Source organism: Uloborus diversus, chromosome 2, assembly GCF_026930045.1.
Source record: "Uloborus diversus isolate 005 chromosome 2, Udiv.v.3.1, whole genome shotgun sequence".
Classification (NCBI taxonomy): Eukaryota; Metazoa; Arthropoda; class Arachnida; order Araneae; family Uloboridae; genus Uloborus; species Uloborus diversus.
The window spans coordinates 178,397,878-178,411,345 of NC_072732.1; the positions used below are offsets into that span (position 1 = coordinate 178,397,878).

The 13,468-nt window shown below is 34.0% G+C and overlaps 1 protein-coding gene across 2 annotated transcripts in view; it reads left to right on the forward strand.

Moving 5' to 3' along the window:
• LOC129217519 (pre-mRNA-processing factor 39-like) overlaps positions 1-13,468 on the forward strand; it is a 76,897-nt gene that overhangs the window by 44,277 nt on the left and 19,152 nt on the right. For both annotated transcript variants that reach the window (XM_054851833.1, XM_054851834.1), the window contains one exon: positions 357-483. In XM_054851833.1, coding sequence (XP_054707808.1) covers positions 357-483 — 127 coding nt within the window. The remainder of the gene's footprint in view (positions 1-356; positions 484-13,468) is intronic.

Consider the following 13,468-nt stretch of genomic DNA (forward strand, 5'->3'; position numbering starts at 1 on the left):
CGATTTTTAATCACGTCAAAGTGATATGTTTTGAGTTCTTTCAGTTAAAACAGAAAACGGAAGGAAGTAGCGATTGTTTCTTACATTTATTTCTGACCCAGGCAACGCCGGGTATTTTTGCTAGTAGGCTTCTAAAATCATTTATTTACTTCAATTTTTCTTTATTTTTTGTCCTCCACCCAATCTTTTTTTTCTTTTCATGAAACTTAATTTTAATTTTTCAGTAGGTCTGAATTCTTATTTTAAGTAGCATTTTGTTATTTGGTACTTAAATGCATTTTTGTCACTTCAGTTACCTTTCGTGCAAAAATAATAAGAATGTAACTGACTTTACTTAAAAAATGTTCTAATTTTAGTATGCTAAGTACATGGAGGAACGTGAACCTGATGCTGCCAGAGGAGTGTATGAGAGAGCATGCAAAATACACCTTCCTAGAAAACCAAGTATTCACTTTTCTTGGGCTTGCTTTGAAGAGAAAAGAGGTATTTTCATAAGTCAAGTTTTTCTTTCATTGTGTAAAGTTTGTAATTTTTAATATTCATCCAGAAAATTGTAGTTTCTAATTAAGCATCATGTAGAAGAAATAATTTTTAACTAGTGTTCGCCCAGTGGTCGAAATTCGACCATATTCATAAATGAATATTTGCGAAAACTTGTATGAATTTAACTGTTTCCAACATTTTTATTTCTACTCTTACTCATGTTAACTGCATATCTGAAAACATACAATTTTTATACGGACGCACAATACCACAGTAATAATTTATTCCAATTTTGCTTTTTATCTGTAAATCTCAAAATAAATGGATGAAAGGAGATATTTCGGTAATGGGGTCGTTTCCGAAATTTTCAAAGTATTTTTTACTGAAAGAAGATGTTTAAAACCAAAGGTTTTAACCATTTTTTAAATAATTTTAAAAAAATTTAATATTTTTTAACTATTTTAATTGGTGCGCAGATTGACATTAATTTTTTGGCATCAAAAGCGATTAAATGCCTTTTATTGATTAGCGCACAGTGCAAATTATCATAACCCGAAAACACGGTTGAGAGCAAACCGTAAATATTTAGCGCGGCAATGGAGTTGCACGCCAAAGTACATCACTTATAACGTTATAAAGACCACGATTTATTTTCGAAATCGGACATTCAAAAAAAGTTTAAAAAAAAACAACTGTTGAGAAAATAAGTTTTTTTCTGGCTCAACAGTTTTTTTTTTAACTTATTCTATCTATTTCAGTGACTAAAAGTAGTACTTTTGATTGAAGGAAACAACCCCATTGAGAAATTAGTGTGGTCGACAAATTACTGGCTTAAATAATTATATTTTGGATATCATATTGCTTTGTGCTAACCCTATGCAAAAAAATATTTCTCTACTCTTTGTTTACGCATGCAAGGGAAAAACATTTTTCGCGCTGGCATTGGAAACAAAAAAATTGATGCCAATGGATAAAAATCACCAATTATCCAATTTTTGAAATCTTCCCGTATGAAATGAAGCATCAAAACTCAATTTAAAACTTCTGTGTAAACAATGTTACTTATAAAACGTCTACTATTATTGAGTAAGTTGCTTCTTCGCCATTAGAAATATAAATTTCCAAGTACCAAATGAACGAACTCAACCCGTGGCAACATATAACTGTCCATTCAAAAACACTGGGCGTGGTAATAATAGTACAATTTTTAAAAAATGTCGACTTTGTGATTTATTTATGGTTAAGGGCGGTGCATAACTGATGTCACACTTTTCAACATTTTCGACTCTCTCTCCCCTTTGTCACAAAGTTTCGCACTTTACCATGCCCCCTTTGTCACATGCCACGCTGTTTTTCATAAGCGTTTCTATTTTAAAAAAAGGTTTGTTACATTCTCCCCATTGTATGCCTCTCTTGTCATATCTTTCCTCTCCCTTGTCACAGTTACTATTTCGTGAACCCCACTTTAAAGTGGGACTTCATTCCTGGACAGCCCCTATTTTGTGGCAACTGTATGCAAATATACATTTCTCTACTCTTCGTTTTCTTATGCAAAGTAAAAACATTTCTCAAACTGCAATTGGTGCCAAAAATTTGACGCCAATAGATGAAGAGCGCCCGCCAATTTAACAATCATCGAAATCTTCCCGAATGAAATGATCCTGCAAAACTCAGATTATACGTAAAACTTCTGCATGAACAATGCTTCTTTTAATAAGTTTAATATTATTGAGTACGTTGCCTTGACCTCTGCTGTTAGAATTACTAAATTCCAAACAGTCTTACTTGCTACTCAAATCTTACTTGCTACATTAAAAATTGTCCATTCAAAAACACTGGACGTCGCAATAATAATGTAATTTTTTTAAAAATCGTTTTTGTGATTTGTTTACGGTTTAAGTAGGGGAAAACTGACAAATGCACATTTCAAAATTTTTGATATCTCTCTCCCCTTTGTTGCAAAGTTTCACACTTCACCATAACCCCTTTTCCCTTTGTCACATATCACACTGTTTTTCATAAACGTTCTTATCAAAAAAAAGTTCGATTTCCCATTGTATTTTCCTCTTGTCTTTTATTCCTCCGCCTTGTCACGAACGGTTTTAATTTAATGAACCCCACCTTAAAGAGGGACTTCTTCGTAGTCAGTTCCTTGCAAATAGACATTTCTGTACTTGTTTTTCACAAATGCAAAAGAAAAATACTTCTCGTTTTGGCGTTGGTGCCAAATGGATAAAGTTCGCCAATTTCACATCTATGGTAGTTGTTCTGAATGAAATGATGCCACAAAACAAATTTCCAACAGTCAAATGAACGAACTCTACTCACGGCAATATGTAATTGTCCATGCACTGGACGCCGTAATAATACGCCAATTTTATCAAAAGTTTCGCCTTGAGATCTGTTTGTGGTGACAGCAAATGCAGATATTATTGGGAGCTGGAATTGAAAGTCTTTCCTCACTCCGTAAAATGATTTATTTAAATATTAAAATCGCGAAAACATAATGAAAATGAAAATATTTTAAATGCCCGTAGTTACTCAAAAAGCCCCAATAATAAAAACAAATGCAAGTATTTCATTTCTTTACGCTCAAGCGAGAAATGGCAACACCACAATATTATCCAGCAGTTTCTTCTCGCTAACTATGTCGTGTGAAAAAGCAAATAAAAATGAATTTTCACTAACTTTTAATTGCTTCTAGCTCATTTTCTAGCGCTTCTAACGGATTCGCGTTTTTGCGCGGTAAAACCGGGTAGAACGTGTTTCATTTTTTGCCAGCTTTCCAATCATACCAAACTCTAAGCTCTAAAATGCATTTTTCATGTAGAAAAAGCAGTTTAAAAAATCAATTAAAACTTAATGTTTCACGCTTCCAACAATGAATTTCAACAATGAAAAAGAGGTAAAATTAAAATTTTTGAGTTTCGCTAACTAAAAACGCTTATAACTTTTTTTCTATTGTATTTAGGTTATTGGACCTTGGCGCCCTGACCCTTTCTTCGTTAGGAGTATTTATTAAAGATCTTTCCAGCCATATCAAATTCGAAAAAAGTGGACCATCCGTTCGCGTAGAAAGAGCCATTTAGGACGAAAATGCGTTTTTAATTAATATCTCCGTTAATTAGTGTTCGATTTCAAAAAATTTTGTTGATGACACTAAAACTCGGCAATAGCTACTGAACAAAAAAAGAATGAAGGAAATCGGTTCACAAACAGAGGAGAAACCGGTACCGAAAGAAAACGGCTTGCCTATTAATATTTAAAGATGTAAAATCTGCTTGAGTTAAGCTTTAGAGAAAAAAAAGAATGAACTCAAACCGCAGACGATTTGTAATCATCACGATCAAAATTAGTCTCTCTTGATGAATATTGAAAACAACAAGCTAGATTTGTTCTCGTCGTCATGATAACCTGAAAATTCAAAGGAACATCAATTATGGTCAAATAAAGATAATGAGCAATTGATGATTGCTCAGAAAATAAAAGAAAAAAATCAGTCTATAAAACACAATAAAACAGATAGACACTAACAAAACAAACTTTTTTTCTGTAAAAGAGTGTAGTTCACAAGGCAGGGGCTTATAACTTTATTTATTTCATTTTATTTTTTTTATAATATGCACCTAAAACTTTTGTATAACTTTTCAGTTTACTTGTTTTTAAATATATATGTAATGATTAACGCTATTTTATCAGGTTTTGTTATATCAAGTTGAGTGTGTGATCCATGCTTGATGCCAGGGGTCAGGAGGGGCAAAATCCCGGTTGCCCAGCCCAAAAGGAGGACCTGGGCACCTCCTCAAAAAGAAAAAAAAATCAGAGTATATGCTGCTAACTGAACTTCTTTTTGGTTTGAAAAGCAAAAACATCTCTGTCAACATTTTAGCCCATTATTCAACATCTGCATGTTCACAGCATCAAGTATTTGTGAACCATTTCCTTAATGGGCTATCTTGCAGAGAAGTTTCTATTGGGAAGGAAAACGACCAGTAGTAGGACCACCATGAGAAACCGCGCCCGCGCCTGTCGTCACACGCTTTCCTCCTTTTTACTCGGGCTCAGAACACAGTTGGTTGATGTCAAGGTAATGGTTCCCAACCTGTGGGTCGCAACCCCCAAGCATTTCTTATGGGGTCGTGACATTATCCCTAAAATAAAAAATATATGGCTGCATAGTTTAAAAATTAAAATACATAGGGGAAAATAGCATTTTAGAGTAGTATCATTACTTGAGCTCAATCCAGGAGAAGAGCTATAGGATTGCAGCCCCCCCCCCCATCTCCCTTATACCAAATTACCTGAACTCACCACATCCTCTAAGATTATCTTTCATTTTGGTTTAGAGACTTCCATCCCTACAAATTTCCACGAAAAAGTCCCGAATTCTCCTCCTTCTAACATCATCTAAAATTGTTTAAAAGTCCGTTTTCAGAACATGAATTTCTTATAATTTCTGTGAGAGATTCCCTAAACCTCAGACCTTATCCTGAAAGATGCCCTGTAATTGCATTTTTAAGACTTAATTTTGGGACTACTCTGGAACGAGTCCTGAACTCCATTCCATCTCCTAACTTCATCAAAAATAGCCAATAAATGTTTTTTTAGGATTTTAAAATCAAAAAACAATTTTAGAGGAGTGCCAACTGCCTCTTCACATACTTAAAGATCATATAAAATTTCTTTTTTAGGACTTAAATTTCAAAAGAAATTCCGGGTGAAAATTCTCCGATCATTTCTCCTTGTCATCAAAGATAATTTACTATTCTGTTTTTGAGACTTAAATTTCCTAAAAATTTCTTGAGAATACCTCCAATCTTCTCTCCCTCCACATCATGAAAACTCTTCTAAAATTTCGTTTTTGGATTTTCAATTCCGAAAAACTTCCGGCGGGGAGAGGCTCTGAATCCAAGCCTTTTCCCTAACATTTACAAAGAGGGCTCATAATTGCGTTTTTAGAACCTCAAATTAAAAATCCAGGGAAAGGTTGCCCGAACCTCTTTTGTTTCCAACACTTTTCTGAAAATGGTTTACAACTTAGCATTTTTAGGGTATTTCATTTCCATTTCTGAAAAATAAGACAGGGTGGCGACAGATCAGGGAAATCAGGGAGATCAGGGAAAAGTCAGGGAACTTTATTAATCAGGGAAAAGTCAGGGAAATATCAGGGAATTTTGAAAAAATTACAAAAAATCAGGGAAAATTGATTTTTATGAAGAAAAAAAAAATTATTTTTTTGCTTTACAAAATTAAGTACTCTAATTCCCTGCACATTTTCCGCCAATTATGCGTCCAAAAAAAAGTAAAATTAATGAGGTGCGATTACACACCGCCGCATACTTGTGCATCTTTTTTCCTCAGCGTCAAAGTATTGAATCTTACTTATTAACCACGGGATGAACTTCCTAAGATTGCTTCTGTGTCTGTTAGGTTGTTTATTTTACCTAGGGTGAAATTTCCTTTCACGCTTTCAATGCTACGTAAAATAAACAACCATACAGGCAAAGAGGAAGAAAGGCCTTAGCTCTTTTGTCTTTATTCCATTGTCTCGAAGTAATTAGCGTACTGTAACCACGATTTCAAGAAGAAATCTTTAGTTTTTGAATAATTCCTGATAAAAGCTTAAATGTTATTACTTCTTCACGTTTTTAATTTAATTGCTAAAATTGAACTTTCAATAAAAAAAACTTTGTTTTTTGCCGCTATACTATTTGTTGTCACTGCTGATTATAAAGGTTTTCTTTTCTTCAGACTTAAGTGATTCTTTTATTTTATAACCAAGTCGTATTCTTCTTTTATATATTTTGAAATTAACTAAACGCTTTTTTTTTCCATTTCAAAGTTGTTTGTTACAAAAGCAATCTAAGAATTTTTTTCGATACATACTGTTACAAATTCTGTAAATAGTAATTATTGTAGGAACATAACCTGTAAATAGTATCCCGTAATGAATATACAACCCCTTTTTCATATGGCTAAAGTATACGACCCCTATTTCCTTTTTGTTCATTGATAAAATTTGATAACGGTCTACTACTTTACAGAAGCGTGTGGAATATTTGAGAAATTTCTTTTCGGTGTATTTAAGCCGTTAGCGATGGATAAACAGTTAGTTTCGATTGAGATTTCGAACTGAGTGCATTTTTGCTCTGTTTATTGCAAGGCATTTCGCTGTGTTGTTTTCGTATTTGGAAGTAAATACGTGTGTAAACGTTGAGTTTACGGTGTTGTGTGATAATTGCTTAATTGCTGATGAATAATTTAGCAGTTGTTGAAGATCTTTCCTGTACATAGTGTAAATAAATTTCCTGTGTTTTTATCAAGAACTGTGTCTTCATTTCAAGAAAGTGGAAGTCGCACCGAATCCGTTACAATTTGGCGCCCAACGTGGGGCTACTTCAGGACTTTCTTGCAGTAAGTGTGACTTTGGACATTTTTTTTCATAAAGACTTTTTAAATTTGGACTTTATTTTTATGGTGATTACCCGCGCAATGGATGGACAATTAATACAACTTCTTGACGCAATCACCTCTGTGAAGAATGATATGGCGGCTAATCAAGAACAATTGAAAAATGATATGGCGGCTAATCAAGACCAATTAAAAAGTGATTTGACTGCAAGTTTTACTGCAAATCAGGAACAATTAAAAAATGAATTAGCGACTAACCAAGAACAGTTAAATAATGATTTAACTACTAAAATTACTACAAGTCAAGATGAAATGAAAAGTGACTTAACGTCGATGAAAATCATGATGGAGAATCAACTAACCGCCATGGCAGATAAATTCGATGCTCTGGAAGAAAAATTTGATACTGTGGAAGAGCGTATCGCCAATGTGGAAAATAAGTTGGAAGAAGAAGACAAGAAATTTACCTCATTTAAGGAAGAAATAATTAAAGACATGGAAAGGAGATTGGCGACCGCGGAAAGCAGCTCTGTACAGTTTTGCGCTCCCACATCTGTTGCTAGACCGTCCATTAAACTGGCCACATTTGATGGGAAAACTTCGTGGCAGGTGTACAAGACCCAATTCATGATAGTGGCGGAAGCGAACGGATGGGACTCTGCTACCAAGGTCTGCCATCTTGCAGCATCCCTGAGAGGTGACGCAGCGGACATTCTTCAGACCCTTCCGGACAGCCAGCGCCTGGATTTCGCCGCCCTCACATCTGCGTTGGAGCTTCGCTTCGGTGAGAAGTGCCAGAAAGATTTCAGCCGACTCCAGTTGAAGTCCCGTTTCCAGAAAACCGGGGAAACCCTGCAAGAGCTAGCGGCGGACGTCGAGAGACTGTCTCATCTTGTAGGCTGTGGGACGAAGGCATAAAAGATGCTTAAAAACATGGTTTCGTTTGCCAACTTTGGGGACTACAAAAAGTGATATTTTTCTGAATCCTTAGTGTCTACAGATGAAAAAAACCCAATGTTCACAAAAAAACAGTGTCTCATAATTTTTTTACAGACCATTAGAGATACCTGAAAAAGAGCGAAACTGATAAGCAAGAGAAAGACAAATTTTAAATATATAAAAAATATTGTACATGTACATTTAAAATATTATTCATGTACGTTAAAAACATTATGCATGTGCATAAAAATATGGTTTTTTTTCAAGAAGCAAACTCTTTATTCTGAAGTATCATCGTCAGAATCACTGCATTCATCTATCCTGTTTTTGCGTATAGAGTTATTTTCCTCCTGAGAGTTTATACAACTAACAATCAATGGAGGAAAATTATGTGCATGAACAATTTTACGTCTTGCATGTACTACATCTCTTCGCAGAACACCGAGTTTTCGGGAATGTAGAGGAGACTAGTTTTTTAACATTATCTGATGCAATGGAAATAGTGCTCCATTGTATTTCAATACTGCACGCATTTATAGTCCATCCAACGTTCTGATGAACTGGGAGCTTTGATTAAATCAGTGATGCTCAACCTACAGCCCGCGGATCAAATCTGCCCGTTGAAGTTGACTCATGTGCCCCGTCGTTGTATTTAGTGTTAAAAAACGAAAAATATATTTTAAAACCTTCGAAAACTGCTAACAATCTGCTTTCGGTGTTATGAATTTTGAAATCAAGTAGTCATAAATTGATTTCTGAAACACTGATGCAATAAGATAAGCATGTAGTAATAATGACAGGAATTTTCGTTTGTAATTGTCTTTCGTTTCCCTTGTTTTCCCATGTTATCTAGAAAAACTTAAAATCATATAAATAAATTTCATTTTTCTTCTGGTCCACGAGATTCCTATTAATGTGAGTTGTGGCCCGCAGGTAAAAAAAAAAAGATTATTCACCACTGGATTAAATTATTCAAGCATCAGCAATGAATATTTGCTTGATAGTTAGTGCACAAACGAGGGGATAGGGTAAGAGTCAGAGTCCGGAATTGGTTCATTTTCACTCCAGCTCCACAGCCCTGGTAAAAACATTTGCGCTTCAAATTCATTTCATTTTGATTCAGTCATATTAATCTCTGATTTTCGTCAATGTTAAGTCTCTAAAATATGGTATTTCTTTATTTAATAATAACTTTCATTTTTATTTCTTGTCACCAAAAATTGAGAATGTATTCAGAATCTACTCCATTTTGTCAATTTTTGGTGACAGAAAATAATTTTTCGCGTTGTCGTTAATGAAAAAAAAATTAATTGTAGAAAAAATGCCCTTAAAATGGCTAATTAAAAAAAATCTTTTGTAAAATTTTCTCATCAAGAGTTTTTTTCAACAAAGTTTTTCTTAAACAAATCCGCCTTTAAGTTCGCATTTTATATTTGCCTTAAATTTTTCCCGCAAGCTATAATATAAAGTGCTTTGAACTGCTCAAAGTTGAACAAAAAACTATTCAAATCAAAAAATGAAATACCGGAATGAGGTGTCATCGGGGAGATCTTTCAAAAAAAAAAAAGAAAGAAAGAAAAAAAGTTTGAATCGAACATTTTTTTTTTGGGGGGGGGGGGGCACATAGGTCGATTGAAAGACACATATTTTCCCCATCTCAAACCCCTACTTTCGAATTCGATATTTATTTATTTTATCTTTTTTCTTTTATTTTTTTGACTTTTTTTTGTACTAAGCAATATTTTTACGATACTTTAACCTTAGCTCACTAAACCACTTTTTATGTCCTTATTTATTTTATATTACTTTGACGAGAAAGTAGGTCAAAAATGAACTCAAAATATCGTTCGTCTGTAATCAAAAAGCAATATTATTAAAAAAGGAAAAGATAAAACATCGTGATATGAAAGTGAAATATACTTTTTAATTTTTAATTTATCGTCTGCTAATGTTTAATTTTATAATATTTTAAAACATGTATTGGCATCTGTTAGATTTGTTTATGTTCTTAAGATTTTGTACGTCAATTCTTGCTATTCGGTGATTCATTAATATCTTTTTGTGAAGTAAAGTGCCTTCTAATTTTTTGTACTTAACAATGTCTATGTGCGCTGGCTCTAGTGTAATAAACGAAACTTGAGATTAAGATCATTCAGAGCTGCGGATTGATACAATTTTTGATTTCCTTTTAGTTACAAAATTACTAAGCAAAAGAAAGTAATTTAAAACGTATTAATACATTTTGCAACGAAAAATTGAGTAAAACAGTAAAATTTCGGCTGAAAAACTGTTTATTAAATTTTTAGATTATAAATATTGTGTTTAATAGCGCCATCTAGAGATGAATTTTTTTGTGTAAGTGCTAACAGTCCACGAAACATAGTTTCTATTTCAATTACTAATTAAAACTTAATGAGACAGTTTTGCCGTGTGAACATTGTATTTTTCTATTGAATTTATCATTTATAATAGCTTTGAAGCAAGTTCACGTAGTCCCTAAGATTGGTAAACGATGTTAGCATAAAATATTATTTTATTTTATTTAGTTTTTATTCTCGGTCCACAGCCGATAATTTAAAGAAAATAATTTAAAGTTAAGTGTACCTACTTTAAGCCCAGTCTGGTAAAAGTAGAACCTGTCAACTAGTTGGTGCTAACACTTCAATCGACGATTCCCCCACGCCATAATTAATGGCGACTGTTTACTGAAACCATCGGAGATTGCATGTCTCAATGTGTCGATTCAGAAAAGTTGAGTTGTCACCTGATCGACTTGAATTAATTCCACTTGTTGACCGCACGTGCTATGGAGAGGAGTACGAATATTCGCGGTAGTGGAATATGCAAATGAGTGATGGTCGAAGTAGAAGTTAGTGTGGTGACGTCATCGAGGCATGGAATCTCATTGGTTGATAAAACATATATATTGTGGCGAGTGGCAGCGAGCTCTACTCTTTCGTTTTTCTTCTTTCAACGATCCCCAGTGGTTGGTTCTGATCGTGAAGCCTAGTCCGGCTCACGTGTGGGGGGTTTTTTCCCCGCGATGCTAGCGGGGGTTTTTGTGGTATGTGATGTTTAATCTTCCAAGTCCTGGAATTAGTGAGTCCAGGTGAAGAACCTGTTGTGTTGTGTCCGGCCAATTAAAATGTCGGGGATGTGAGTTCCACGTGTCTACCTGTGATGTTTACCGATCTACGTATTGTGTAATGTTGCCTGTTCAGTCCGGACATTCCTGAAGTGTGATTCGGCGGACCTTTTGTGCGTTTTCTACCTGATCCTTCGGAGTGGCAAGTGACTGCATCGACATCTTGGTGACATTTTTCTTTATATTCTGGAACCACTTTTGTTATGATATTTTGGGGGTGTATTTTATGGGGATGTTATTCTAGTCATATTTAATAAATGTATTTTTCTGAAACATGTTTTTTGCTTGTCTCCAACTTGACATTACACGGCCAGTTAATGTTGGCTTAGTTTAAATATCTTAACTTCTGGATTTTAAACTTAACTTTAATTTATGCCAACAAGGTGGTAGCAGAGCTCGGTCGAATGTCATTTTGGTTGGAGACAAATTTGCAAAAGTTTTCAGAATAATGGAAAGGGACTATCGAAACATTAAGAAACTTAACTCCTGCAATTGGGCAACATGGTCGAAAAATATGAAAATGGTACTGATAGAAAGAGATTTATGGGATTTAACCCAAACAAAATTAGAAGAAGGTATTTCGGCAGAAATAAAGAAACGGAGGGGCCAAGCAGTGGCGATTATTTACCTCAACATAGAGGATGAGTTAAAACAACTAATAGATGATTTAGACGATCCATATGCTGTATGGACGTCATTGAAATTGAATTTTGAACCTCCGTCTTTAGCCCGTGTTGCCGGATTGTGGGAGGAGTTTTTTTCTAGCAGAATTAATGAAAAAGAAACTATTGGAATGTTCGCGGCTCGATTGAAGTGTTTGCTCCGACAGTTGGAGGAGAATGGCTATAAAATGGATGAGAAATTAAAGGGATTTCAACTAATACGTAGTTTAGATCAAAATTTTAGGGGAATAGTACAAAATATTTATAGATGGGATGAAAGTAAATTTAACTTTTCAAATGTTTTGGATGAACTTTTAGCAGAAGAGGGGAGATTAAAATTTTTAGGAAATGAAAATTTTGGAAATAGTAGTTCAAGTGTTAATGCTTTTTCAGTTCAGAATAAACACCAGACTGGGCGGAAAGTTGAAAATGTAAATAAATTTGAAACGAGAGTTTGCTTCACATGTGGGAAAAAGGGGCATATTTCGGCTCGGTGTTGGAGCAGAAAACCAACTAATCAAAATAAAGGTAATCGTAATTTTGTCAAACAAAGTAATCCCCCTAAGGCTGGAATGTTTTGCACCATCAGTAAAATATCAGGAGTGCAGGCCAACAACACAAATTTGAAGGAGGAAATACCAGTATTTTTACTGGATACAGGTGCCACGGCACATTTCTGTAAAGATAGGGACTTGTTTTGTGAATTGAGGCCTGTTAAAAATACAAAAATGGAAGTAGCTGTGGGCAATGTAAATAGTCAAGTCGAGGGGGTAGGGAAAATTGTTTTCGAAATTAAAACAGATGGTAACCCCACTTGAAAGGATCTCAAAAAAAACTTAAAAAAAAAAGTTGAGAAAATCTATAGGTATTTGGCCCACTTCATAAGCCTACATCTTAAGAAAATCTGCAGGCTGAAGATCTTTAGATTTTCTGCAGAATGTTCTGAAGTTAAGAAAATCTGAAGGTATTTGGCCCACTTTTAAACCTAAATCTTAAGAAAATCTACAGACTTAAGATCTGTAGATTTTCTATAAAAAGCTCTGAAGAAAATCTTCAAATTTTTATTCTCAAGGTTTTCTTAGAATATATAGGCTTAAAGTGGGCCAAATAACTTGAGATTTTCTGAAGGTGGGCGTTTCTGAAGATTTTCTTTAAAAATTAATTTTTTCAGAAAATTTTATTTATTTATTTATTTATTTCGAAAAATACAGTAATTAAGAAAATCTTAGAACTCTTTCGGCTAAAACATAGTTCAAAATGATTTGAAACTCCCTAAAAATTGCATAATGATAATGTATTTAATCTAGATTTGATTATGTGCGTAGATCATCCAAATAAAAGCTTAAGAAGCATTTGAAATTTCAATCTACATACATGAGATGCTGTCATGGTAAAAATTTCCTACCAGAAATAACTTGGAATGTAGTATTTAAAATTAGTTCAGAAGAATAAACCTAGAGGTTTTTTTTTTTTTTTTTCATTGTGCTTGGCAAAAACAGATACCTTGAAATAAGATTTTTTAATTTAGACTAAAATATGTTCACCGTACTGATGTAGGACAACGTATACAATGTGTTTTTAATTCATTGGTGTTATGAATGGGATACTTTTTTTATTTCTTGTAGATGGTACTAATTTTTTTAAGATAATGGTCATAAGTCAAATATTTCAAACAGAAATCGACAACAGAAATCCCTTCTACTTCAAGAACAGTTAGTTATATTGTTGAAAATTTTGTTGTGAAAAGTATTTCATTGGCTATTTGAAAAGTGGTATGCACCTGAATATTTTTCCAATCAGAGTAGGAAGAATATAATTTAATGGGAAG